At 59.0% G+C, this 22,922-nt stretch overlaps 1 protein-coding gene and 1 long non-coding RNA gene across 2 annotated transcripts; one reads left to right on the top strand and one right to left on the bottom strand.

Annotated features, from left to right (window-relative positions):
- The first annotated feature begins 246 nt into the window (after positions 1-246).
- Positions 247-22,600, top strand: FOXO6 (forkhead box O6). The gene is made up of 2 exons (XM_054492593.2): positions 247-1,157; positions 20,434-22,600. Exons 1-2 carry the CDS (start codon positions 744-746, stop codon positions 21,691-21,693), a joined length of 1,674 nt encoding a protein of 557 aa, XP_054348568.1. The 5' UTR covers positions 247-743; the 3' UTR covers positions 21,694-22,600.
- On the bottom strand, positions 15,370-20,438 carry LOC134738787 (uncharacterized). The gene is made up of 3 exons (XR_010124810.1): positions 19,146-20,438; positions 17,806-17,921; positions 15,370-16,063 (listed from the first exon to the last, which is right to left on the bottom strand). It is a non-coding gene; the product is annotated as an uncharacterized LOC134738787 (long non-coding RNA).
- Positions 22,601-22,922: the final 322 nt, after the last annotated feature.

Genomic DNA, 22,922 nt, shown 5'->3' with positions numbered 1-22,922 from the left:
CCTAGCCCCCCGCCCCTCCGCGCCGAGCAGGGGGCGGGGTCGCGCCAGCCGCTCCGCCCCTGCTCCGTAGGCGGCGCTGTTGCTTGCAGGGGCTGCGGCGGGGTCGCCCCGAGCTGGGAGCTCCGCGCCCGGTCTCCCAGCCCGCGGGCGGGGCACCTGGGCTGGCTGAGGATTCCGCGGCCGCAGGCGAAACGCCCCGCCCCCTCCCGCGCCGGGCCCGCCCCCTCCCCGTCCCCCGCCCATCCCGAGGTGCAGCCGGCGCTGAGCGCGGCAGGCGCGGGAGCTGGCGCTGGAGCCGGAGCGGCGGCGGCGGCGGCATTCACCGGGCGGCGGCGGCGCGGGCTCCGGCACCGGCTCGGGCTCCGGCATGGTGCAATCCGGCCTCGTCCCGGGAGAGCGGGGCCCGTGCGCAGGGCCGGCGCCCGGGGAGCAGCGGCAGCGGCGGTGGCGGTGGTGGCTGCAGGCGCAGGCAGGCGGCAGGTGCTAGAAGCGGGGCTGGGCGAGGTGTGTGCCCGTTGGGCTCCCGGGCCGCCGCCCCCTCACTGCCCCGGTCTTTCCCTCCTTTCGTGCTCCCCAGCGCGTCCAGCCCCCTGCCTCCGCGCCTCGGCCCATGGCGCCCCGCGACTGAGACAGCGCCGCCAGGGACCCCTCCCGCGGGCCTCCCCGGGGCGTGCAGATCCCGGAGCCGCCCGCCCACCCTCCGCGAAGCCTCCCTCCCCTCCTCGCCCGAGCCGGGCGGGACCATGGCTGCGAAGCTGCGAGCGCATCAGGTGGACGTGGACCCGGACTTCGCGCCGCAGAGCCGGCCGCGCTCGTGTACCTGGCCCCTGCCGCAGCCTGACTTGGCCGGCGACGAGGACAGAGCGCTGGGCGCAGGGGTGGCCGAGGGCGCCGAGGACTGCGGGCCGGAGCGCCGGGCCACGGCCCCGGCGATGGCCCCAGCGCCGCCCCTGGGCGCGGAGGTCGGACCGCTGCGGAAAGCGAAGAGCTCTCGGCGGAACGCGTGGGGGAACCTGTCCTACGCCGACCTCATCACCAAAGCCATCGAGAGCGCCCCGGACAAGCGGCTCACGCTCTCGCAGATCTACGACTGGATGGTCCGTTACGTGCCCTACTTCAAGGATAAAGGCGACAGCAACAGCTCGGCCGGCTGGAAGGTGGGGGCGTCCGGCTGGGGAGGGGGCTGGGGACGCCGACTGGGGCTTTCAGGGCTGCTAGGTGTGCTGGGCTCCAGGCGGGCCGTCAGGAGGAGGGCTCTTTGGCACCCCCTGGGGTCACAGAGTGTGCGCCCAGGGCGTGGGGCCGGCCAGCGGACGGGCGGGGGCGTACTGGTAGCAGCTGTGTGCGTGCTCCCTTGCGGGGAGGGATGCGGGGTGGGAGGTCTGGTAGGGTGACAAGGGACTGCCGCTTTGAGGCGTCCCCGAGGCACGTCCCCACCCGGTCCTTGGGGGCATAGCAGAGGAACCCATTCCCAGGCCGCGGACATTCGGGAGCCTCCCCCTCCTCCCCGAAGTCTGCTTTGTGTGACTCTTGTTTTACCCTTTCCACCAGAACACCATTCTTAGAGCGCTGGAATAATGACTTGGGGCCAATGCTGGCTTTCCCTCCCAAATCTCTATCATTGCGCTTCCTAGAGCTGTCCCCCGGGTGAGGAGTGTGACCATGGGCCCACAGTTCTTCTTGTGGTGCCAGAGTTCACCCTAGGGCACCAACCAGCCTGGAGTGGGGAACTCGGCAGGTGACCTGAGATCTGAGTTCTCCATGGGGTGGCTGCTGCCCCCCTTACCTAGATCACGATGGGGGTCACTGGTGATGGCCCCTGCTGGTGTGAGGACAGGGTGTTGAGAGCTGGGGATCTGTCCGTACCCACCCAGGATGCTTTTTCCCACTTCCCTGGCTGTCGGAGCCCAGATCCATTTAGGGGCTGGGGGAGGGGCAGGGTACCCCAGGGAGGCCTCAGTGCCAGCCAGTGGAAAGGGGGGAGCCATCTTACGAGGGGACAGGGGCTTGCTTGGATTGTGGCCTCTCGACCCAGCTCCTCCCCTGGCCATTGGGGAAGAGGAGGCTGGAGACCCCTCCTGTGCCTAGGAGGCGAGCTGTCAGCCTCCCTATGGGAGGGGTGGCCTCTGTGAGGGAGGCATGCCTATGTCAAGGGAGGGGGCTGTGCCCTGTGGTGCCTGCAAGCTGGGTCAGAGGAAGGAGGTGTGCCAGTGGAGGAGGGGAGACTTGTGGGCATGAACAGCTCTAGATACCCAAGGGCAGCATTGTAGAGCCAGGGTATCCTGACCTGGGAGCCCATGGCTCTCAGGGTTAGTGCTGGCAGCTTCTGTCCCTCACCGGCCACTGTGGGGCAGGAACACAGGCTGGAGGAGTAGACCTGGGTCTCTTTCCGCATCCCCTCTCCCATCCCCTTGGGCTCAACCCCCACCAGAACACATTTCCCCCAAGTGTGTCCTGCACTCCCCATGCCCTGGCTTACTCCTCCCTGTAGATGTATTCACTGTCCTCAAGGGTACAGAGTTCAGATGCCTCCTCCAGGGAGCCTTCCCTAACCCTTTTTAGCTAGCTTAGGACTCCCCCTTCTCTGGCCCTCTCCCTGCTGGTAGCAGGTTTTAGTCATTTGTGTTCTGTCTCATTTCCCCTCTCTACCCTGCTTTTGGAAGACAGTGGCAGTGTCAGAGCCATTCTGTACCCACAGCACCCAGCATACAGTCTTGACACCAAGAAGCCACCAGTGTGTGTCTAGTGAAAGAGTAGGGAACTGAGTGGATGGTGCAGGATGCTGAGGCAGGGGACAGTACATTGGGCCAGAGTGGCTGGGAGGGCTTCTTGCAGGAGGTGTAGCTCCAGCTGGGCTTGCTGCATCAGGCAGCATGGGGAAAGATGGGAAGAGGGAATGTGAGGCTGGAAGTCAGCAGAGAACTGCAGTTCATTGAAGGTCTTGGGGCCAAGCACTGTGAGAGGCACCTTCACACATCTGCCTTTAATGCTCTCAACAGTCCCTGAGGTGGTTTTACTGTGACCAAGTGGTCTCCCTCCAGGGTCCCCAAAGCCGGCATTGGCCCCAAGTACAAGGAAGGCCCTGAGGCCCGTATTTAGGAGTGAACTGGTCACACAGTTAGTAGATGGGAAAGCTGGAATCCAGCCTACATGTGTCTCCCTCCAGGGTCCCCAAGTGCCTCTGGAACAGTGTCCTGCTGGTGGGGGTTGGGGGGGGGGGTGGGTGGTAGGGACACATTGAAGGCTTTGAATATGGGCAGGTATAAATCCTAAAACATGATTGAGAATATGCTTGGAGATAGTTTAGACCTATGAGTTCATTTCTCAGACGGTGAGACTGAGGCCCTGGAAGGGGATAGGAGTCTTGCCACGGCATCACTGAGCAGCAGGCCTTGGATGAGGGCCCAGGCCTCCCGCCTGCCCATTGGATGCGGTTTCCACTGCACCACACTGCTAGGGACACACCGATTCTCCCTGTGCCTGGGCTCCCCAGTCATGGGCTGGGTGTTGGAGAGGGAGCCTCAGGCGTGGGCTCCTGACCTAGGTTTTGACAGAGACCACCCAGGCACTGGAAAGGGGCCGGCCTGATGCTGTCCCCTTCCACCTCACCCTCTACCCAGCTCCCCAGCGAGCCTACTTCCCCACTTATTCCTGGAGCTTCCTGCACGCTGCCCTTCCCCATTCCCAGTCATTTCCTCCAGAGGCCTGGTGAAAGAGCCGTCCCAGCTCCCAGCCAGGCTCAGGTTGACAGACAGAACACCTCAGGTGCCAGGCCTGGGGCTAGGGCCCAGTGTTCTCTCCTCATTCCCCTCCCCTACAAATATACTGGAATTGAATCCCTGGGGTATACCAAACCCTGTGTTAGATGGGGCAGGGGACCAAAGGAGAAGGCATTAATTGGATCTATTTCAGAATAATCAGGACTTAGCCAGTTCCACACCCAGGCTTGTGTTTTGTAGATAGGAAAGGCTGGGGATGGGGGCAGGGATTAGGGGAAGGGGAGTTAGATACCCTGGGGGAGCCAGGGAGGTCCTCACAGAGGAGGTGGCACTTGGTCTGCACTGCCTTCATTGGGGAGGGGAGAATTTGGGAAATAGTCTTCCAGGAAGTATTGACTGCATTCCCAAAGGCAGGGAGGTGAAATTGTGCATGCTTGATTTGGGGACAGTTTGGGTGTGCCAGAGTCAAACCAAGGGTGTCCAGGCAAGACAGGGAGGTGGCATGGGAAGGGTGGAATGGGCCAGATCAGGAAGGGATGACATGCTTGGCCTTATCCCTGTGGTCACATCTGTGATGCAGGGAGGTAGCTGAGTGGTGCAGGACAGGAATTGGAGAAGACAAGACCAGCAGCAGGCTTGGGGACACCCAGACCATGCTGAGGCCTAGAGAGGCTGGGCTCATTGCTGGGAACCCAACCAAAGGGGCTGGTCGTGTTCCCCTCCAGGCCTAGGATGGGGGCTTGGATGGGCGGTCCCTCTACAGTGTCCCAAGACTGTGAATATCCAGGTAGAGCCTCCTACTTTCTCTCAGATGCTCCAGTCTCACTTTCCCTTGGCCCTGGACTCCTCTGGGAAGCCTTTCAGGCTGCTCTGAGTTCTGGCACACCTTCCACTTAGCGCCCCTGGAGTTGTTCTGCCTGCTTTTGTGTTTCCTGGCTGCCAGCTCCATTGGGAGCTCCCAGGCCAGGCCTGGGCGCCTCCCATTCCTGTCCCCAGAAGGAGCACACTGGATGGGAACTTCCCTTCTCTCCCAGGGGCTGCGGCAGCCTGGCTGATGAGAGGTGGGATCAGGAGAGGTGGCACCACCCCCATCTGGCCCAGGAAGTTCCAGGTGGGGTGGGGCTGGAAGAGAGGGACTCATCTGAGAGGCTGGGGGCAGGGTCCTGCTACAGCCCTCAGCAGTGGCTGTCAGCTGAAGCCACCCCCTTCCTCTCCCCCCAGCCTGCTCCAGCAGGGCTCCCTCCTCCTCCTTTGTCCTCCGGGGATCCCCAGCCCCAAGGGCTGATGGGGGTGCGGGAGGAGGCGGTGTGAGCCCCGGTTGGGGGGTGTCCTCACCCCCCTTACTGCATGAGCGGGGGGCTGGCAGCTGCCCGCCTCCTGGGCACAAGCCCGTGCCAGCCGCTCCTGGCACAGTTGCTGGCACGCCCGGCAGACTCCCACGGCCACCTGCTCACACCCACCCACGAGCGCTGGCGCGCTTCGGGCCCTTCCGGCTTCCCGGGCCTCCCGGCGCCCCTCCCCCGCCGCCGTGCCCAGCCCCCCCCACCCCGCTCTGCTCCCCGCGGACCCCCTCGCTCCCTTCCGGCCCCACTGCGGCCGCCCCCGCCACACCCCGCGCAACTTAGGGAGCTGAGGAGGCGGGGCTCAGGGAGGCCCCTGGGGCAGCCACGCGGCGGGAGAGGAGGGGGCCTGGAGGCAGACAGACCGACAGACAGGGTGAGGGCCCCGCCTGCCACCTGGCGCCGCTCCAGCGGGACGATGGCGGGCAGCGCCGTGCCAGGCGGTAATTGCAGACAGACTAATTTAAAGAGATGAGACGGTTATTTTTAACTCGCGTTAAGGTAATGAACGGCGCGGGGGGTTTGCGGGTTCGAAAGTTCAGCGCCCCCAGCCCCCACTTTCCGCGGGTCTGGGGGGCCCCCTCTCTGCACGCCCCGAGGGCTCCAGCCAAGGGACTGACTAGAGGGAGCAGGGAGGTTGAGGAACTGGAGAGGCCCTGCCAGAGGGGCGGAGGGCTGAGGGGGCCGGGACAGAGGCGCCCGCCGGTCCAGAGCACTCCCATCAGACCCTCATCGCCACCCAGGCGGGCTGGCACCCCTGTGTTCCAGGTGGGGAAGTGACTTTCCCTGAGGTCGCTACCTGTGAAGTAGTGGACCTGGGAATTGGACCCCAAGCTCGAGCTTTTTCTGTGCCATTGGGTAGGATTGAGGTGGGGCAGGGGCTGGAGGGAAGGGCTTGTTTTGGACTCTGAAAGGCTTCAGGGCTTGTTCCCTGCCGCCTACCTTCCCTGTCTTTTGAGTGGCAGCTAGTGGTGACCACCACATGGGGTCCTATCTGTGACTTGTAGGGGTTGAGGGGTAGTCAAGTACTGGGTGGGATGTGGGTGCATCAGCTACAGCAGGGGGAGCCCCTTCCTCACCTCAGTTTCCCTTACGTCCCAGCAGACTCACTAGATCCCCTTCCCAACTCCCGTTTACCGGGAGTGGGGGGTGCCTGGGAAACAGGAGAGGGTGGGGCTGGGCCTGCCTATGCATTGGTGCCTGCTCCCTCACGTTCAAATCAGACTTGGGTTCTCCAAAGAGCTGGAGAGTCCTGGAACCCAGTCTCCGCACCCCTGACTCCTCCCCAGCTCAATACTCTGACACACTCCCAGCGACTGGAAACTCGCCGTCTCGGGATTGCCCATGCTGTTGCTAGACAAGTCTTTTTTTTTTTTTTTTTTTTTTTCTGAGACAAGGTCTCACTCTGTCACCCAGGCTGGGGTGCAGTGGCAGAGATCACTGCAGCCTCAACCTCCTGGGCTCAAGTGATCCTCCCACCTAGGCTTCCTGAGTGACTAGGACCATGGGCACAGGCCATCCCACCGGGGCTAATTTAAAAAAGGTGTTTTTGTAGAGACAGGGGTCCTCCCTATGTTGTCCAGGCTGGTCTTGAACTTCTGGGTTCAAAGGATCCACCTGCCTCAGCCTCCCAAAGTGCTGGGATTACATCGTGGCATGAGCCACCATGCCTGGCTGCTAGATGAGTCTTAAAGCTTTTAGGACTTATTTCCTTCTCCCCAGCAGTACCCCATCCCCTTTCAGCATCACACAGGGTTTCCTAGTCCAGCCCTTTGGTGTCATTTGGAGTCAGCTGTGGAGTCAGGAGTAGGTGAGGGGCTGGACAGAACACCTACCTGTAGGGAACCTGATCCATTGCATGTGTGAGCTGGAGCAAAGCTCTCTCCCATTCTGGTTCTCAGTGTTCTCATCTGTGTCCAAAGGGCCTTAACTCAGTCTCTTACTGGTTCAGTGCCGTAACTTACAAGCCCACTGGTTCTAGGAGCCATGAGGGGTTCATTGGAAAGAGGGCACATAGTACTGAGAGGACTTCTCCCAGGTGGACACATATGAGTACGGGTGTGGGTGGACTTGAACTTGGGACTCCTGTTTAAAGATGCCTGTCCTGTCTGTGGCAGTACCCAGGTGGCAGATATGCTCTAGGTACAATGAAAGGGGTGTTTATGGCAGTTCCAGCTGGCCCCCAGAGCAGGCAGATGGGGGTTCAGGGTGTTGGGTGGGCATGAGCTCAGGCTCTGGGGCCTGGGTAGGGTTCTCAGGGGGACAGCTGGATCTGGAGTACCCCCCTTCTCCTGGCACCCTGGTTACCATAGAAACCAACTCCTGTTTGGGAGGGTTTGGCTGTTTGCTGCCTCTCCCCACCCCCCAACCCATATGTGGAGGTGGGAGGGGGGCCAGGTGGCGTGTGGGGGAGGGGCCTCCCACACCCTCCCCCAAGGGCCTCCCTCTTTGCAGAGAGAAACCTTTCTGGTCTCTAAGTGGGGGTGCTTCTTATGGAAAGGAGAAAGAGAGGTAAGAGAATTAATGTCTGGGTGCTAGGCAGTCAGTTGGGCAGTTCCCATAAATTCTCTCATTTCATCTTCCCTGGATCCCGCTAGGTATACATTAATAACCCCATTTTGCAGTTGAGGAAATGGAGGCCCAGAAAAATGAGGTCATTTGGCCAAGGCAGCATAGCTGGGACAGGCGGAGCCTGGATTTAGCCGCAGACCCGTCTGTCTCTGCCACATTTCTGCATCTCCCCATGCTGGTGCTGTCAGCTCCACACGCCAGCCAGCCTTCCTGCCCCCAGGCTCTCCTGCTCCAGAACCCTCCTGGGCTCCATGGTTCAACTGGAAGTCAACCAAGTACCCAAACTGCTCTGCTGGGACCCATAGGCCCTCAGCCCACCTTGTCCAGGCCCTGCCCTTCCTCCCACTTTTCCTGCTTCCTCTGATCTCAGGTCGCCCTGGCATCTCCACCTTCACACCTGACACTGGAATTCTCAACCCACACCCCACTGCCGTTGTCACACGGTCACCAAGGCACCTATTGATTCTCCTTGGCTGATCCCTCTGGATACCCCTTAGAAACTAGGCGGGGTCTTGGGTGGTTTGAACAAAGCCCTACCTTCCAGGTGATGCTGGAACCCAACACTTCTGATTGAGAATTCCTGCCTCAAGTCCTTAGTTGTTTGCAAACCTGGCTGATGATTAGAGTCACCTAGAAGCTTTCTGACAAATACAGGCTTCCAGTCCCCAGCTCAGATCCTCCATATCAGCATGGGCGCTGGAATCTGTGTATGGCTGGTGACAGGTCATTCTGAACCGATGCCTTAGAGGGTGGCTTCTTGGCCTCCTGCCTGTCCCCCTGCCTCTTCCTCCCAGCGTGGACCAGCTTCTTCTCCAAGCAGGCTACCCAGGTTGAGGCTACGCCCCTCTTCCTCACTCCTTTTGGGTCCTCCAGAGTTCTGAACCCCATGCAGTCAGCACCCAGGGACTGGGCCACCACGTCAGCATCATGCAGCCACCCCATGGCTTAGAAATCACACTGTATAGGACATGGATGAAGAGAATGGAGCCACAGCCAGGGCTGATATGCTTTGCTACTAGGAGCCTTTGCTGCAGGAGGGAGCAAGGGCTGCCCTGGTCTCCTGCAGTCCCTTGGCAAGGGGACAGAGAGCCCAGGGCAGCCCCTGGGGACAAGGCCAGAGTCTGTGTGGTTGTAAATACTCAGGAAGCCTCTCTGGAACTGGAATGATGAAGAAACTAAAAGTCACGGCCGGGCGCGGTGGCTCACGCTTGTAATCCCAGCACTTTGGGAGGCCGAGGCGGGCGGATCACGAGGTCAGGAGATCGAGACCATCCTGGCTAACACAGTGAAACCCCATCTCTACTAAAAATACAAAAAAATTAGCCCGGCATGGTGGCAGGCGCCTGTAGTCCCAGCTACTGGGGAGGCTGAGGCAGGAGAATGGCGTGAACCCGGGAGGTGGAGCTTGCAGTGAGCCGAGATTGCGCCACTACACTCCAGCCTGGGCGACGGAGCGAGACTCCGTCTCAAAAACAAAAAACAAACAAACAAAAAGTCACAGCCCCTGCTCTCAGAGAGCAGAGAAGAGGGAGAGAAGAGGGGCATGTGTATAGCTGCTTAATCCAGTCCTGGGGGGCCTTAGTAGGACACTCAAGGCCTGGCCACCAGCCCTAGTCAACCTCTCCAGTCACCCTCCCATCTTCTGACCCTTGCCCTAGCCACACTGAACTATTCCAGCTCAGGATTCAACCTGCCACGTGCCATTACGTACATTCTTTCATTTAATTTCCCAGCAACCCTGTGAAGCTGGTAGGGTTACTTTCCCCATTTTGCAGGTGAGGAAACAAAGAATGAGAAAAGTAAGCAGCTTGAACAGTACCCTACTCTAAATGGCAGAAACGAAACTCTCCAGGACTAACTCCACCCTAGCCCAGGGCTCTGACCTTCCTCCCCTCTGCCCCTTCCCCCTCCCAGTCATTGTCTCTCTGCTATCCCTTGGAGTTTGGCCCTCAGGCTTCTGGCCTGGGGAATGGCCCTGGGGTCCCTGGCTCCCATTCCCAGATAGAGAGCACCCTGAGGGTGGGGGCAGACCAGCCTGATGTTCCCCTGGTCTGCAGCCCCCAGGGCTGAGGCAGCTCCCTCCATTCCCTGTGATCCAGGGCTACATCCACTGGGTACCTATTATGCAGGGCTGCTGGGTGGGGACTGGACTAGCTCCTTGACCTTGAGATCCCAGCCTGCAGGGGTCAAGCTAGGGAGATAATATGAGGACACTGACTCTGATGCAGGGTAAAACCTGCTCAGGGTCATGATGGAAGGCCAGATAATGAGCTGAGTGTTTGGAGGTAGAAGACGGGAAGGGAGACAAAGCAGACAAAGAGGGTCAAGGCCTCAGGACTGTGTGGGGAGCCGCTGAGGGTCTGGCTGTGCTTATGTGGGGCCCAGCAGGTGTTGAAACTGGGAAAGCAAGTGAGTGGCCTTGAAGAGCAGCATCCCAGGCTCTGGGCTTCTCACTGCGAATTATCCATGGGAATGACATGGGCAGAGGTCACTCAAGGGTGCTGTGGGGAGTAGACAGGAGGGAGAGGCTGGCCCAGGCGCCCAGTGTGGGCCTGCTACTGGGGTCCAGGGGAGAAAATGAGCCTGAGATAAGGCAGAGGCCCAAAGAGTCCCAGATGCCAGGCCTGGCATAGGCAGCACCCCTTGGTGCCTTGAGAATCCCTTAGGTGAGGCCAAGCTGTATGGTTAGGAGTCTTGGAGGCAAACAGGCAGGCAGAGCCTAGCCCTACTTACCCTCTGCGTAGCCTTGGGCAACTGAGCCTCAGTTTCTTCCTCTATAAAATAGGATAATAATAGGGTCCTTCCTCTAATGCTTCCCTTTCTTGTCCCTGAGACTGAGGTGTCAGATATTCAGGATGTCCAAGCTCCCTCCTGCCCTTAGTTGGGCCCGCTGCTTTCTAGCCTCCAGAGCCTTCCCCATAGCCTTGGATGACAAGCAGGGCAGGTTTTAGGCACCCCATTTTCACAGATGAAGGACATGTCTTGTTCAAGGTCACCCTTGAACCCAGGACTGCCCTGCCCCTGGACATTGGCTCCTCTTTGCCCCACTGGCAAGCTGTGTGACCTTGGGCATGGCCCTTCCCTCTTTGGCTCTGAGTTCCCCTCCCCTAACACTCTGGGAAGCTGTGAGGCCTCTTCCTTCTCTCTCCTGTCCCCTCCCTCTGTCCTCAGCTGGCCTCCTCCTCCTCCTCTTGTAACCTGAGCTGGGGCCCTGGGGGAAGGGGCTTGCCCTCTTCCTGAGGCACCTGCCAGCTGAACAGATGTGCTGAGATGGAGGGCCCCGGGAAGGGATTGAGGGCTCTTAGCCGGACAAGGCTGGGGCCGGGGCTGGGGGAGGCAGTGCTCAGCACACCCTACCCTGGCCTCTGGCCTCTGCCCCTAGGGCTTACTCTGATCACTTGTTCATTTTCCAGTGGACATCTGAGTGCTCCAACATGTCCTGCAAGGACCTCTCAGTCTCTAGGAGAAGACAGATGGCAGATGAGGGCTGGTGCCCCAGTCTGGGTGGGCTGCCCTGGGCTCCTGGAGCCCCTTGGCATGGGGACCAAGGGCAGCCCCTGGGGGCAAGGCCAGTGTCTGTGCGGGTGGCCGTGCCCCTGGGAGAGCAGATGGTTCTCTTGGCACCATGCCCACTCTTCCTCTTTCTCCCCCAGGAGCCAGCCTGCAGGGCTGGGGCACAGCTGCTGGGCCTTCCCCAGAGCTGGGCTCAGGGCAGGGCTGGGTGAGGTCACTGCAGCTGCTCCCAGGACCTGGGGCAGGGGAGTGGGGAAGTGCTGCCCGCAGAGGGAGGGAGGGGCTCAGACTGAGAGGGGAGATGGAAAAGTCTGAATGCTTTGCATTTAGGAGTTCTTTTTAATCCTGAATGAAGGAGGGTCTGTGAAGGGGTTGCTGAACTAGTACGGAGAGTCCCCTTGCCCCTACCGCAGGCTCACTCTGGAGCTTCTGCTTGGCTTTGGCTCCTCTCTGGAGGTCTCTCAGGGCAGGAGAAAGAGCAAGGGCCCTGGGTGTAAATTCCTGCACCACCACTTACACTATGCGACCCTGGGCAAGTCAGTTTGTCTCTTGGAGCCTCAGTTTCTCACCTGTAAAATGGGGACAATAAACCAACCAGAGGGTTGTTACAAAAATTCAGTGAGATAATTTTCAAGTGGCAGCACAGGGTATGGCATGTGGTCAATGTCTCAGAAGCAGTAGTCCTTCCCCACTCACTGCCTCACTTTCCCAAGGAGGCAGGAAGTACTGAGGACAAGTAGGGAGGTGGCAGAGGCAGCAGGAGCTGCAGGAGAAAGCAGCGGGGAGAAGGGTCAGACAGGACCCTGGTAGAGGGTGGGCAAGCCTTGGAGCTCTGGCCTGAGATTTTGCTGAACAGAAACTACACAGAAATGCCAGGCATGAGCAGCTTGTGGCTACTGAGGGCTCCATCCTATCTCTTGACTTCTCTTGAGCCAAGGATTGCCCCACAAAGTTTGAGTGGGGAGGCTGGCTCAGACACCACTTTGCTCTGGTTTGCTGTTAGATCTCTGCAGGAGCCCTGAGGTGGGAGCATCTATCTTTGGGGCTTGCATAGGGGATGAGGAAGGTGCCACAGAGCTAGCCTTGATGGAGGAACAGGAACTGATAGAGCAGAGAAAGGGACAAGAGTAAAGGGAATAGTGTGCAAAGGCACAGGGATGGGGGCATCCGAGGTGGCTGGAGGCCCAGATGGCCCTAAGGGAAGGGGGCGATGAGGCTGGAGGACATCAGAGGGCTCTTTAGTATCAGCCTGGGTTTGGACCCAAGCCCGCGGGTGACAAGGATGAATGTGCATTGGAGCAGTGTGAGGTTGGACTTTTCGTTGGTGGTTTATTTGCTGCCGAGCCTGGGTGTGTGGGCTCTGCTTTCTCTGGGGGGTGCCAGAGCCTCATGCCTTCCTGTGGATATTGGTTCCTCCTGGCCCCAGGCTGCCCACTCTGGGATCCACTGCTGATCCTGAGACCACTCACCTGGAGACATCTGTGTCTCATGGCCCCCACCTGCTCTTCTATCCCTTCTCCGCTGCAGACCCTAGTGCCGAGGATTTGCACATGGCCTCGGGTCCCTGGCATCATCCAGGTCACCTCTTTTGCCAGGAAGAGGCCTGGACTGAGAACCTGAACTTCACCCCAGATGGCAGGGCAAGTGACTCTCAGGGTGTCTGTGGCTCTGTCTGACACAGGTGTGTGTTCCTAGGCCAGGCTGGGGCCCCAGAGTTGGGTGGGGGCAAGGGGTAGGATGAGGAGGCTCCTGGGACTCTGAGACAGGGATGGGATGACATTCTTGACATGTGAGGTCTCATCTAGGTCCCATATGTCCCTGTGGATGCTGGGATTGTTATCTCCGTTATAGTGGAGGCCCACTGTCACATGGATGAAGTTGGGATTCAGTCCCCTGTCTTTGACCTCTCCATATGCAGGAAGGCAGGCCAGGAGGGAAGGAGGAAATGGGAATCATAGAGGGGATCAGAGCCCTCACCACAGCCCCACAGAAGGTCACTGCAGTAACAGGTGCTGGGTCATTTTCCCCATCAGGTAGTCAGGGTCAGTCTCCTGAGGGAGGGGCTGGGCTGAGCCTTTGACTGTGATGCAACCTGGACAGGCATCCACACCTGACCTTGGGCTTGGGCTGTGATGGGTGGACACAAGACCCAGGGCCGCCCTTGGATCCTGAAAGACCCCAGATACCAGGGAGGCCAGGAGGTAGCACAGGGTTGGTGGTAGGTGGGGGCAAAGTCCTTGTCTCCTGTCTCTGATGAAAGCTAGGAGAGCTTGGGCTTGAGCGTCAAGGTGGAGGTGGCCACTGGAGTGGACAGCAGAGTGTCCCCTGCCACATTAGGGGTAGGTGTGGGAAGAGCTCTGGCTTTGGAATCCAGCAGCCCTAAGACCCAAGCCTGGCTCCATGATTTCCCAGCTTTGTGGCCTCAGGAGTCATTTAACTCACCTGAGCTTCAGTTTGCCCGCTTCATAAAATCGCAGTACCTACTCACAGGATGGTTATCAGGATTAAAGGAGCCTAGCCTATGTTGGGCATGTAGTAGGTGCTGCCCTTCTCTGGCTTCAGCATTTGAAGCACATGCCAGTGGTGTGCGAGAGCTGGCTTGCACTGGCTCATGAGGGCTGATCGTGCACACTTCTTCCCAATTCTGCACTCAGTGACGTCATGTGGCAGTTTAAAATTGGCTATGATGTGAGTATCCATACCACAGAAAGCAGCAACAGCTACAAATCAGATCAGGTGGGGTTTTTTTTTTTTAACTTCCAGAAGAGCTGGTGGTTAAACATTTGCCAGCACACCACTAAATGTGCCCTAGAAAAGGTAACTTCCCCTAGTCCCACTGCCCAGGATCAGAAGAAGATGGCACAGAGATGGCCAGGCAAGTTGGCTCACACCTGTAATCCCAGCACTTTGGGAGGCCAAGGCGGGAAGATCACTTGAGGTCAGGAGTTCGAGACCAACGTGGGCAACATAAGAAAACCTCCTCTCTACAAAAAATATAAAAATTAGCCGAGTGTGGTGGCGCACACCTGTGGTCCCAGCTGCTCGGGAGGGTAGGGCGGGAGGATCACTTGAGCCCAGGAGGTCAAGGGTACCGTGAGCTATAATTGCACCACTGCACTCCAGCCTGGGTGACAGAGGGAGGCCCTGGCTCTAAATAAATAAATAAATAAATAAATAAATACCCTGGCAAGAAAGAAAGAAAAGAAAGAATGAACGAACCTGGCTATAAATAAATAAGAAGATGGTATAGCAACCATGAGTCCATGTCCAAGAATCCATCCTGTGGGCCCTCTGTAGCCATAGTGGGGACAGAACAGGAGGCAGGGCAATAGTGGAGTTCTGGCTTGGCCAAGCAGCCTAGAACTCAAAGTCCATGGCCCCTTCTGGGCCTGGAGAAATTGGATGGTTATAGCACCAGGCAGCCCTTGTAGGTGGGGGACAGCAAATGAGGGGACCTCTCTTTTCTCTACACTCTCCTTTGGCTCCCAGAGATCTGGCAGGCCCTGGCTGGAGGCGTAAGATTAGATGAGGTTGAGCTGTCGGAGAATGAAGCTGTGTTGGGAGAAGAAATGAGGTTGTACCGGAAGATAAACGAGGTTGTACTGTCAGGGAATGAGGTGGTACTTGGAGGCAAGGTGAGGCTGCATTATTAGATAAATGAGGTTGTACTGTCAGGGGATGAAGTGTACTTGTAGTAGAGGTGACGTCCTGCTGGATCAGTCAGCTTGCTCCGTCAGAGAACACAGCCACACCACAGGAGGAAGGACAGTGTCCGACTCAGAGGATAAATGAGGGTGTCCTGCTGGATAAATGAGGGGGCCCGTCAGGTGAATGGAGTGCTGTTAGCAAATGACGTTGTACTTGCTGGATAAATGGGACTGGTGTGCTGGATAAATGGGGTTGTGCTGTCAGGTGAATGCATTACTGCTCACGGGTGAAGGGCATCCTGGGAATAGATGAGGGTGTCCTGCTGGATAGATGAGCTGCCACCACCAAATGGATCAGACCCTGTCCGTGAGGGAGGCACCATCAGCAAGGACGAGGTTATTCTGTTCCCACTGGGGCTCCTGGAGTGTCTTCTGGCCCAGAGGAGACCTCGGTGTGTGCCAGCCCTGGGTTATCCAAGTCTCTCTGGGGAGCAGGGTGGGGGGCTGGGGAGGGCAGGCAGCTGCACTGTGCACCCTGGGACCTCTCCTTCACCCCCAACGGATGCCCTACCCCTCTCCCTGGCACCCCTCAGTGGGTCAGACTGCTGCAGACATTCTCACCCCACTGCCTGCTTCTCATCCTGCCTGTGTCTTCTTTTGCCCGGTTTGGAAAAGCCCCTATTATGTGCCAGCCACTCTGCCCAGTCTATTTCCCTACAACACAGTATTACTCCTCCTTGCACATACACACTTTCTCTTATTCATTCATCCATTCATTCATTTGACAAACATTTAAGTGTCTAGTATGTACCAAACACATGAGGTACAGTTTAAAAAAGGATAAAAATCACTGCCCTCATGAAGCTTATATTCTAATATAAAGATAGGATAAATAATGTATTAATTTAGAATGTGAAAATGCTTTACAAAAACATAGAGCAGGATCAGGGGGCCAAGAAATTCCAGGGAAGAGGAACAGTTTTTAAGAGAGGTCAGGATGGGCCCCGTTCCAAAAGATGACATCTGAACAAAGACTGGAAGGAGAGGAGCGATCTCTGTGGATATCTGGGGGCAGGTGGGACGGTGCCTGGCAGGTTTGAGGATGGGAGGGAGGGATGGAGCAGGGTACCTGCATGATCACCGTGGGTCTTGTGGGCCATGGCAAGGCCTTTGTTCCTCACTGTGAATGAGATGGAGGGTGTCGGAGGGATCTGGGCAGGAATGGACGTGATCTCGGTTATTTGAAGGGTCACCCTGGCTGCTGCGTGGAGTGCTATAAGGAGGTGAGGGAGGGAGCAGGGAGCCATTTGAGGAATGGAGCTTGAAAGCATATTGCCCCAGGGTCATAGCACTCACGGGTGATGGGGCTGAAACTGGAATCCCGTTCTAACGCTACAGCTGATGTACTTTGCCCTACTCTAGCCTCCTCCCTGGTGGGGAAATCCCTGGGGTGCTGGGCTCCCTGGCCCAGGTTCTGAGGGAGAATGGGGTAGGCATGACATATAACCCACTGTCCTTTCCCTCTGCCCCCAGATGGTCTCCCTCGGGCCCTGAATCAGGCAGGTCCTGACTCCCCTAGCAACATGCTCCAGGTCTGGATGTAGGTGTGGGAGGCATGAGGCCCCAGAAGCTGGGCCCAGCTCTGGGCACCAGGGGAGCCCGGGCATGCCAGGGCTGTGGCTGTGGTGGTAGGTTGCTAGGCGACTCTAAGAGGGAGCCCTGGTTACTGCTGCCTGGCAGAGGCATCTCCCTCCTCTACCTCTTTCACCTCCTCCATGGCCTCTGGCCTCCCAGGAGGCCTTGTGGTGTGAGCCAGAGCTGTGATCAGTGCTTGCCACTGGATCTGGCAGGGAGCTCTGATTGGTACCAGGTGGCTGGGCCCTGAGGAGCCAGACTGGGCTGCAGGGCCTGAGCTTCTCTCATGGGGCACAGCCCTGGAGCACACCTGGTTCAGAGCCCAGCTCAGCAGTCAGAGGCCTAGGTCCTTGCTCAGCTCTGAGCCACCTTGTCTGACCCTGAGCAAGGCATGGCATCCCTCTGTGCCTCGACGACCCCATCCATCTGCCTGCAGAATCCTCCCCAGGAGCTTCATTTTCTGTGAAAAAGGGTGCTGAGTGCATAGGGATCCAGGTACTCCTGTCCCCACCCCCGTTGGCTTGAGTGTGTAACGCTTAAGTTTTGCCCTAAATCTCATTTACAGGAAGAGTTCCACTATTTAAGAAAAATGTTTGAAAACCTCTGGGCTGAATGGTTCTAAGGATTTTCAGTGTCAAACTGAAAAGGTCCCCAGAGTACAACTTGCCCATCTCCTTAGTTTATAGTTCAGGACACTGAGGCCCCCAAAGAAGGAGAAACTTCATCTAGGTCAGGCTTGGTAGAGTGGGAGGAACACTGGGCTGGGGGTCGGGAGGCCTGGGCTCACATCCCTGCTCTGCCACCAGGTCTTGGACAGCCTTGGGCAACTCCTTTCTTCCCCATGGGTTGGGCCAGCCATGGTTTCAGGCTGAAGCCTGAGCTCCAGGGGTACCTGGCTGGATCTGGGACAGAGCAGGGAAGGATGCAAACCTTCAGAGGCCTGGAGCTTGTCTTGGCGGTAATTCTAAAACATGTGAATAACGTGTATAAAGAAAATGTGGGTGGATTATGAAGTATATGCAAAATCTCCTGGAATTCTAAAAAGAAAGCTGAGACTTGCAGGAAATTTTGACCTGTGCAACATTCCCCCAGACTTCCCCTGCTGCCAGCTTCCAGGGATGGTTTACTTGGAAAGTTTGAGGAGCACTGGAATACTCGCTTCCTAAGATTCTTTGGGATTCTCAGACCTGTTTCTGTCTTCCATGGCAGAATGTGATGTCCTTTAGACTTAGAATAAGACCAACCTGTAATCCCAGCAATTTGGGAGGCCGAGGCAGGGGGGTCATCTGAGGTCAGGAGTTCAAGACCAGTCTGGTCAACATGGTGAAACCCCATCTCTACTAAAAATACAAAAATTAGCCGGGTGGCAGTGGCACACACCTGTAATTCCAGCTACTTGGGAGGCTGAGGCAGGAGCATCACTTGAGTCTGGGAGGTGGAGGTTGCAGTGAGCCGAGATCGTGCCACTGTACTCCAGTCTGGGCTAGAGTGAAACCCTGTCTCAACAAAACAAAAAACAAAACAAAACACCAAACTGAAATCAATACCTGGCACAGCACTTAAGCTGTGTGACCTTGGCAACTCACTTAACATCTCTGAGCCTCACTCTCTGGTTATGAGATAGGGATCACAATCCCGGACTTGTATGGAGTTCATCTAATGATTACATTAGATAAAGTACTTAGAGTGCCCAGGGCTGAATGGGCAAGTGCTTGCTAGGTGCTGGTACCTGGTACTGTCCTTCCTCCAGGACATAATGACATTGATAAAGAGGTGTTGCCTGAGTGACCTCCAGCTGGAGAAATGGGGAGGTGGGAGTTGGAGCCTCTTGTAAGCCAGACAGTCCTATGGGGGAGGAGAACTGAGGCCTCCTAGGAGCCTGAACACAGGTGTTGGGGAGGGGCTGGGGAGCCAGGTGCAGGGGTGGGAACAGGAAGGGGGTATCTACTTGAGGGAGCACTGCTCCCTGGGGGCCCAGCTCCCCTCCCCTCAGGGTCTCAGGAGAACCAGGCAGGGCAAGGCTGGCAAGTCCCAGCTGTTGCCTTCAAAGGCCAGAAAGTGCCAGAGACAGGCAGTCTGGGGCCCTGAGGAGTCAGGTCAGTGCCTGGAGCTGGGGGTGAGGGGTGGGAGGGTACCCCGGGCAGCAGGAAGGACCCCTCCTCCCGGAGACTGGTGGGAAGGAGGCAGGAGGGAGAGCCTCACAGAGCAATGGCTGTGAGTGTGGCTGGGTGGATTCACAGGTTAAGAGCAGGTCCCTGAGCTGGGCAGAGCTGGAGTGGTACCTGGCATCGTTGCCTAGCTGTGGGGCCATGGGAAGTTACATCATGCCTCTGGGCCTCTGGTCCCCAGTGTATGAAATTGGAGAATGCCAGCTTCCCAGAGTTGTTGGTGCCCAGCACAGTTGCACACAAGGCATGATGTTAAAGAGATGGAAACAGAGCAGGTCTGTTGGGGGACCTAAGGGGTGAGAGCTTCTGGCCAGAGTGAGGATATAACCAACGTTTATAAGAACCTGGTGTGCAAACACTTATTCATGCACATGTAATGATTTTACAGCCTTAAGAGGTAGTTACTGAATGTAGCCCACTTTCTCAGAGTAGTTCACTGAGGCTCACAGAAACTGAGTAAACACCCCATGGTCACATAGCTAGGCAGCCAAAGAGCCAGGCATCCTGTCCCGCCCTCTGATACCCAAGCCCCTGCTGTTTCCATAGCAGTACCTGGACCCGGAGGTTGAGGCCACCAGGTGGGAGGCCCCAGAGGTGGGGTGCGGCAGGCCCAGCAGAAGTTCTACTCCAGATTCCAGTGGGGCCAGTGGACTTCCTGCCTTCCTCTGTCCTCAGAACAGGCCTGGCAAAAGCAGGCAGTGACATGGGGAGCACCGGAGACTGGCACAGCAGAATTAAAAAGAGGATGTATGGAGAGATGGCAGAGGTGAAGCCCAGGGAGGAACCGAGGGACAGCAGAAAAGGCCACCTTGGGCAAGCCATTCCTCTCTCTGAGCCTAGGTCTTCTGGTGTGTGAATGGGGACTTTGCCACACACTGTGGGGATTTTGAGAAGACTCCACCAGGAAGGGGCTTGGAGGGCAGGCAGGTGGGTCAGGAGAGGAGGGCAGGGTGCAGCCCAAAGGGCAGGCAGGAGAGCTGGGCTGGCCTGAAGGCGGGCACTGAAGAGGGTGAAGGCTGAGGTCTCTGTGGCAAAAGAATGTCTTTTGAGGGGCCTGCTGGAATCCAAGCCCTCTGCGGAGTTCACAGCAGCTAAGAGGAGTTGGGGTGATACCTCCGAAAAGTCTCAGGCCTGGACCCACCTTGGGGACCCCCAGCCTACTCTGTTTCCCCTGGCCAGGCCCTCCCAGCAAAGGGTTAACAGTCTTCTCTACCTGCAGTTGCATTTTAAAGACACGAAATTAAAGCAGGTAATTTATTCTCCCCACACACGAAAGAGCAATTAGTTCTAAACAGGGCTTAATCAGTCACCGCGAGATTGATTTCTGGAGCCCTGGGTTTTCGGGCTCCTGGCGCCATGCCAGGCTGGGGAGGGAGGGGGGCGGACAAATGAGCCGCGGCGGCATAAGCCCTTACGTAATCTGCTGGGGGCCCTGGCAGCCTGGTTAGCCCCGCGTGGGGCTTGGCTGAGCTGGGGAGAGGGGGTCCTGCTCCCTGCTGCAGGCCCCCCACAGGCTCAGAGTAGCCCACAGGGTTGGCCATGCCCCCAGGGAAAGGCTAGGCCCAAAGCTGTGGCCCCCACCCTCTGGGCAGTCTCTGTGTGGGAGTGGGGAGGGATGGGGGTGCAGTTCTGGGGCAGAGGGTGGGTACTCTGAGTTTGTCCAACCCGGTACTTACACCTGTCCCCTCCCTCTCCCAACCCCCTTACCTCATCTTCATCCCTATCTCCCTTCTCCTTCTACACTCTCTTATCCTCCCCCTCTTCTTTCCATCACGTCCCCTCTTTCCCCATGGCCTCCTCACTCCCCGACTCCCACCCGCGTCCTTGTCTCTGGCCACAGAACTCCATCCGGCACAACCTGTCGCTGCACACCCGTTTCATCCGCGTGCAGAACGAGGGCACCGGCAAGAGTTCGTGGTGGATGCTGAACCCCGAGGGCGGAAAGACAGGCAAGACCCCGCGGCGCAGGGCCGTGTCCATGGACAACGGGGCCAAGTTCCTGCGCATCAAGGGCAAGGCGAGCAAGAAGAAGCAGCTGCAGGCGCCCGAGCGAAGCCCCGACGACAGCTCCCCGAGCGCGCCCGCCCCGGGGCCGGTGCCTGCCGCAGCCAAGTGGGCCGCCAGTCCCGCCTCGCACGCCAGCGACGACTACGAGGCTTGGGCCGACTTCCGCGGCGGCGGGAGACCCCTGCTCGGGGAGGCGGCCGAGCTGGAGGACGACGAGGCCCTGGAGGCCCTGGCGCCATCGTCGCCGCTCATGTACCCAAGCCCCGCCAGCGCGCTGTCGCCGGGGCTGGGCGCGCGCTGTCCGGGTGAGCTGCCCCGCCTGGCCGAGCTGGGAGGCCCACTGGGCCTGCACGGCGGCGGCGGCGCGGGGCTGCCCGAGGGCCTGCTGGACGGCGCGCAGGACGCGTACGGGCCGCGGGCCCGCGCCGGGACGCCCGCCTACTTCGGCGGCTGCAAGGGCGGCGCCTACGGCGGGGGCGGGGGCTTCGGGCCGCCGGCGATGGGCGCTCTGCGCCGCCTGCCCATGCAGACCATCCAGGAGAACAAGCAGGCCAGCTTCGCGCCGGCGGCGGCGCCCTTCCGCCCCGGGGCGCTGCCCGCGCTGCTGCCGCCGCCGCCGCCCGCGCCCAGGCCCGGCCCGGTGCTGGGTGCGCCGGGGGAGCTGGCGCTGGCGGGCGCAGCCGCCGCCTACCCCGGCAAGGGGGCGGCCCCGTACGCGCCGCCCGCGCCCTCGCGCAGTGCCTTAGCCCACCCCATCAGCCTTATGACGCTGCCCGGCGAGGCGGGCGCCGCGGGCCTGGCACCGCCGGGCCACGCCGCCGCCTTCGGGGGCCCGCCCGGCGGCCTCCTGCTGGACGCGCTGCCGGGGCCCTACGCGGCCGCCGGCCCGCTGGGCGCCGCGCCCGACCGCTTCCCGGCCGACCTGGACCTCGACATGTTCAGCGGGAGCCTCGAGTGCGACGTGGAGTCCATCATCCTCAACGACTTCATGGACAGCGACGAAATGGACTTCAACTTCGATTCGGCCCTGCCTCCGCCGCCGCCGGGCCTGGCCGGGGCCCCGCCCCCCAACCAGAGCTGGGTGCCGGGCTGAGGGCCGCCTCCCGCTCCCGGGCGCCCCGTCCCGTCCCCAAGGGGCCTCTGTCTTCCCATCCCGATTCCTGGGTCCCCGCCCCCGACTCTAGCTCCCCAGGAGGCGGCCCCAGCCCAGCTAGGGACCCCCCTCGGAGGCCGGCCGCCGGGGAAGGGGAGGGAGGGGCCGGGGCACCCCACTGCCCCTGCCCACACTCCTGAGATCCACCCCCTTCTCCTGGGCAGGAAGCCTGGGAGAGGAGGCTGAATTCCAGGCTGGCTGGGAGTAGGGAGGAGCGGGGTGGGCCGCCTGGTGTGGACGGTGGTCGGGGAAGCCAACTAGGAGATGGGCCAGTGAGCGTTTACAAATCTTCAGTTTCGTTTGCGGAGCGCTAGCCGTGACCCCGCGCCCACCCCAAACACGGATCTGATTCCCACTTGACACACTTTCCCACTGGTCTTAGTCTCACCCACCCGAAGCCAGCAACACTGCTGAAAACTCACACCTACCTATATCCATCCACCCTGAGCAGCCCTCCACCCCCAAATCGCCCTCCGACGACCGCCACCCCCACAGTTCAGTCTCCCCCTCCCATCCCTGCCGGCCCTCGCTTCTCCCCTCCCCCGTCGGAGTCAGTCCCTCTCTTCAACCGCCCCAACCCCCCGGTACTGGTCTCAGCTTCTCCAGGGGGCCCAGCCCCGTCCACCCCCAACCCCGACGCCCCTTTCTCCGCGCCAGTTCTGGCCCTTCTCCCATATTTATAAGTGTCCGGCCGGGACGGGCGGTGGGCGCGGCGTCCCCGGCGCGTATCGTAGGCAGTGTACCGTGGCCGTGCCGTCAGAGTGTGCGTGTGCGTGTGTGCCGTGTCAAGGCTGTGTAGAGTGCATTGTACAGCATATTTTCATGAATAAAATTGTTTTAAATATTTCCCGCGCCTTGGGCTAGAGGGAGGGGAGTGGTGGTGGAGGATAATTGACAGGGAACTTGGGGCAGGGGAAGGGTTCCTGTGCCTGAGTCACTATTGTGGCTTTGTGTCTGGTACTCGTCAGCCTTTGCTAAACTAATGCTCCTCTGCCCGGCACATATTGGTTAAGCGCCTACTGAGTCCCCCGTGCTGAAGATGTGCTTCGTCGAGCTCTGCACCTGTTTCTGTGAACATGTGCATACACGAAGTTTTGGCCCAGGAAAATGCGTCCTAAATAAGCCTCAGAGATTGGGAGAGGATGCACAAATATTTACTGAGAACCTTT

The sequence above is a fragment of the Pongo pygmaeus genome, chromosome 1 (assembly GCF_028885625.2).
Source record: "Pongo pygmaeus isolate AG05252 chromosome 1, NHGRI_mPonPyg2-v2.0_pri, whole genome shotgun sequence".
In the NCBI taxonomy this organism is placed as follows: Eukaryota; Metazoa; Chordata; class Mammalia; order Primates; family Hominidae; genus Pongo; species Pongo pygmaeus.
Note: the sequence above shows the minus strand (reverse complement) of the source record. Positions and strands in the feature narration are given on the sequence as shown.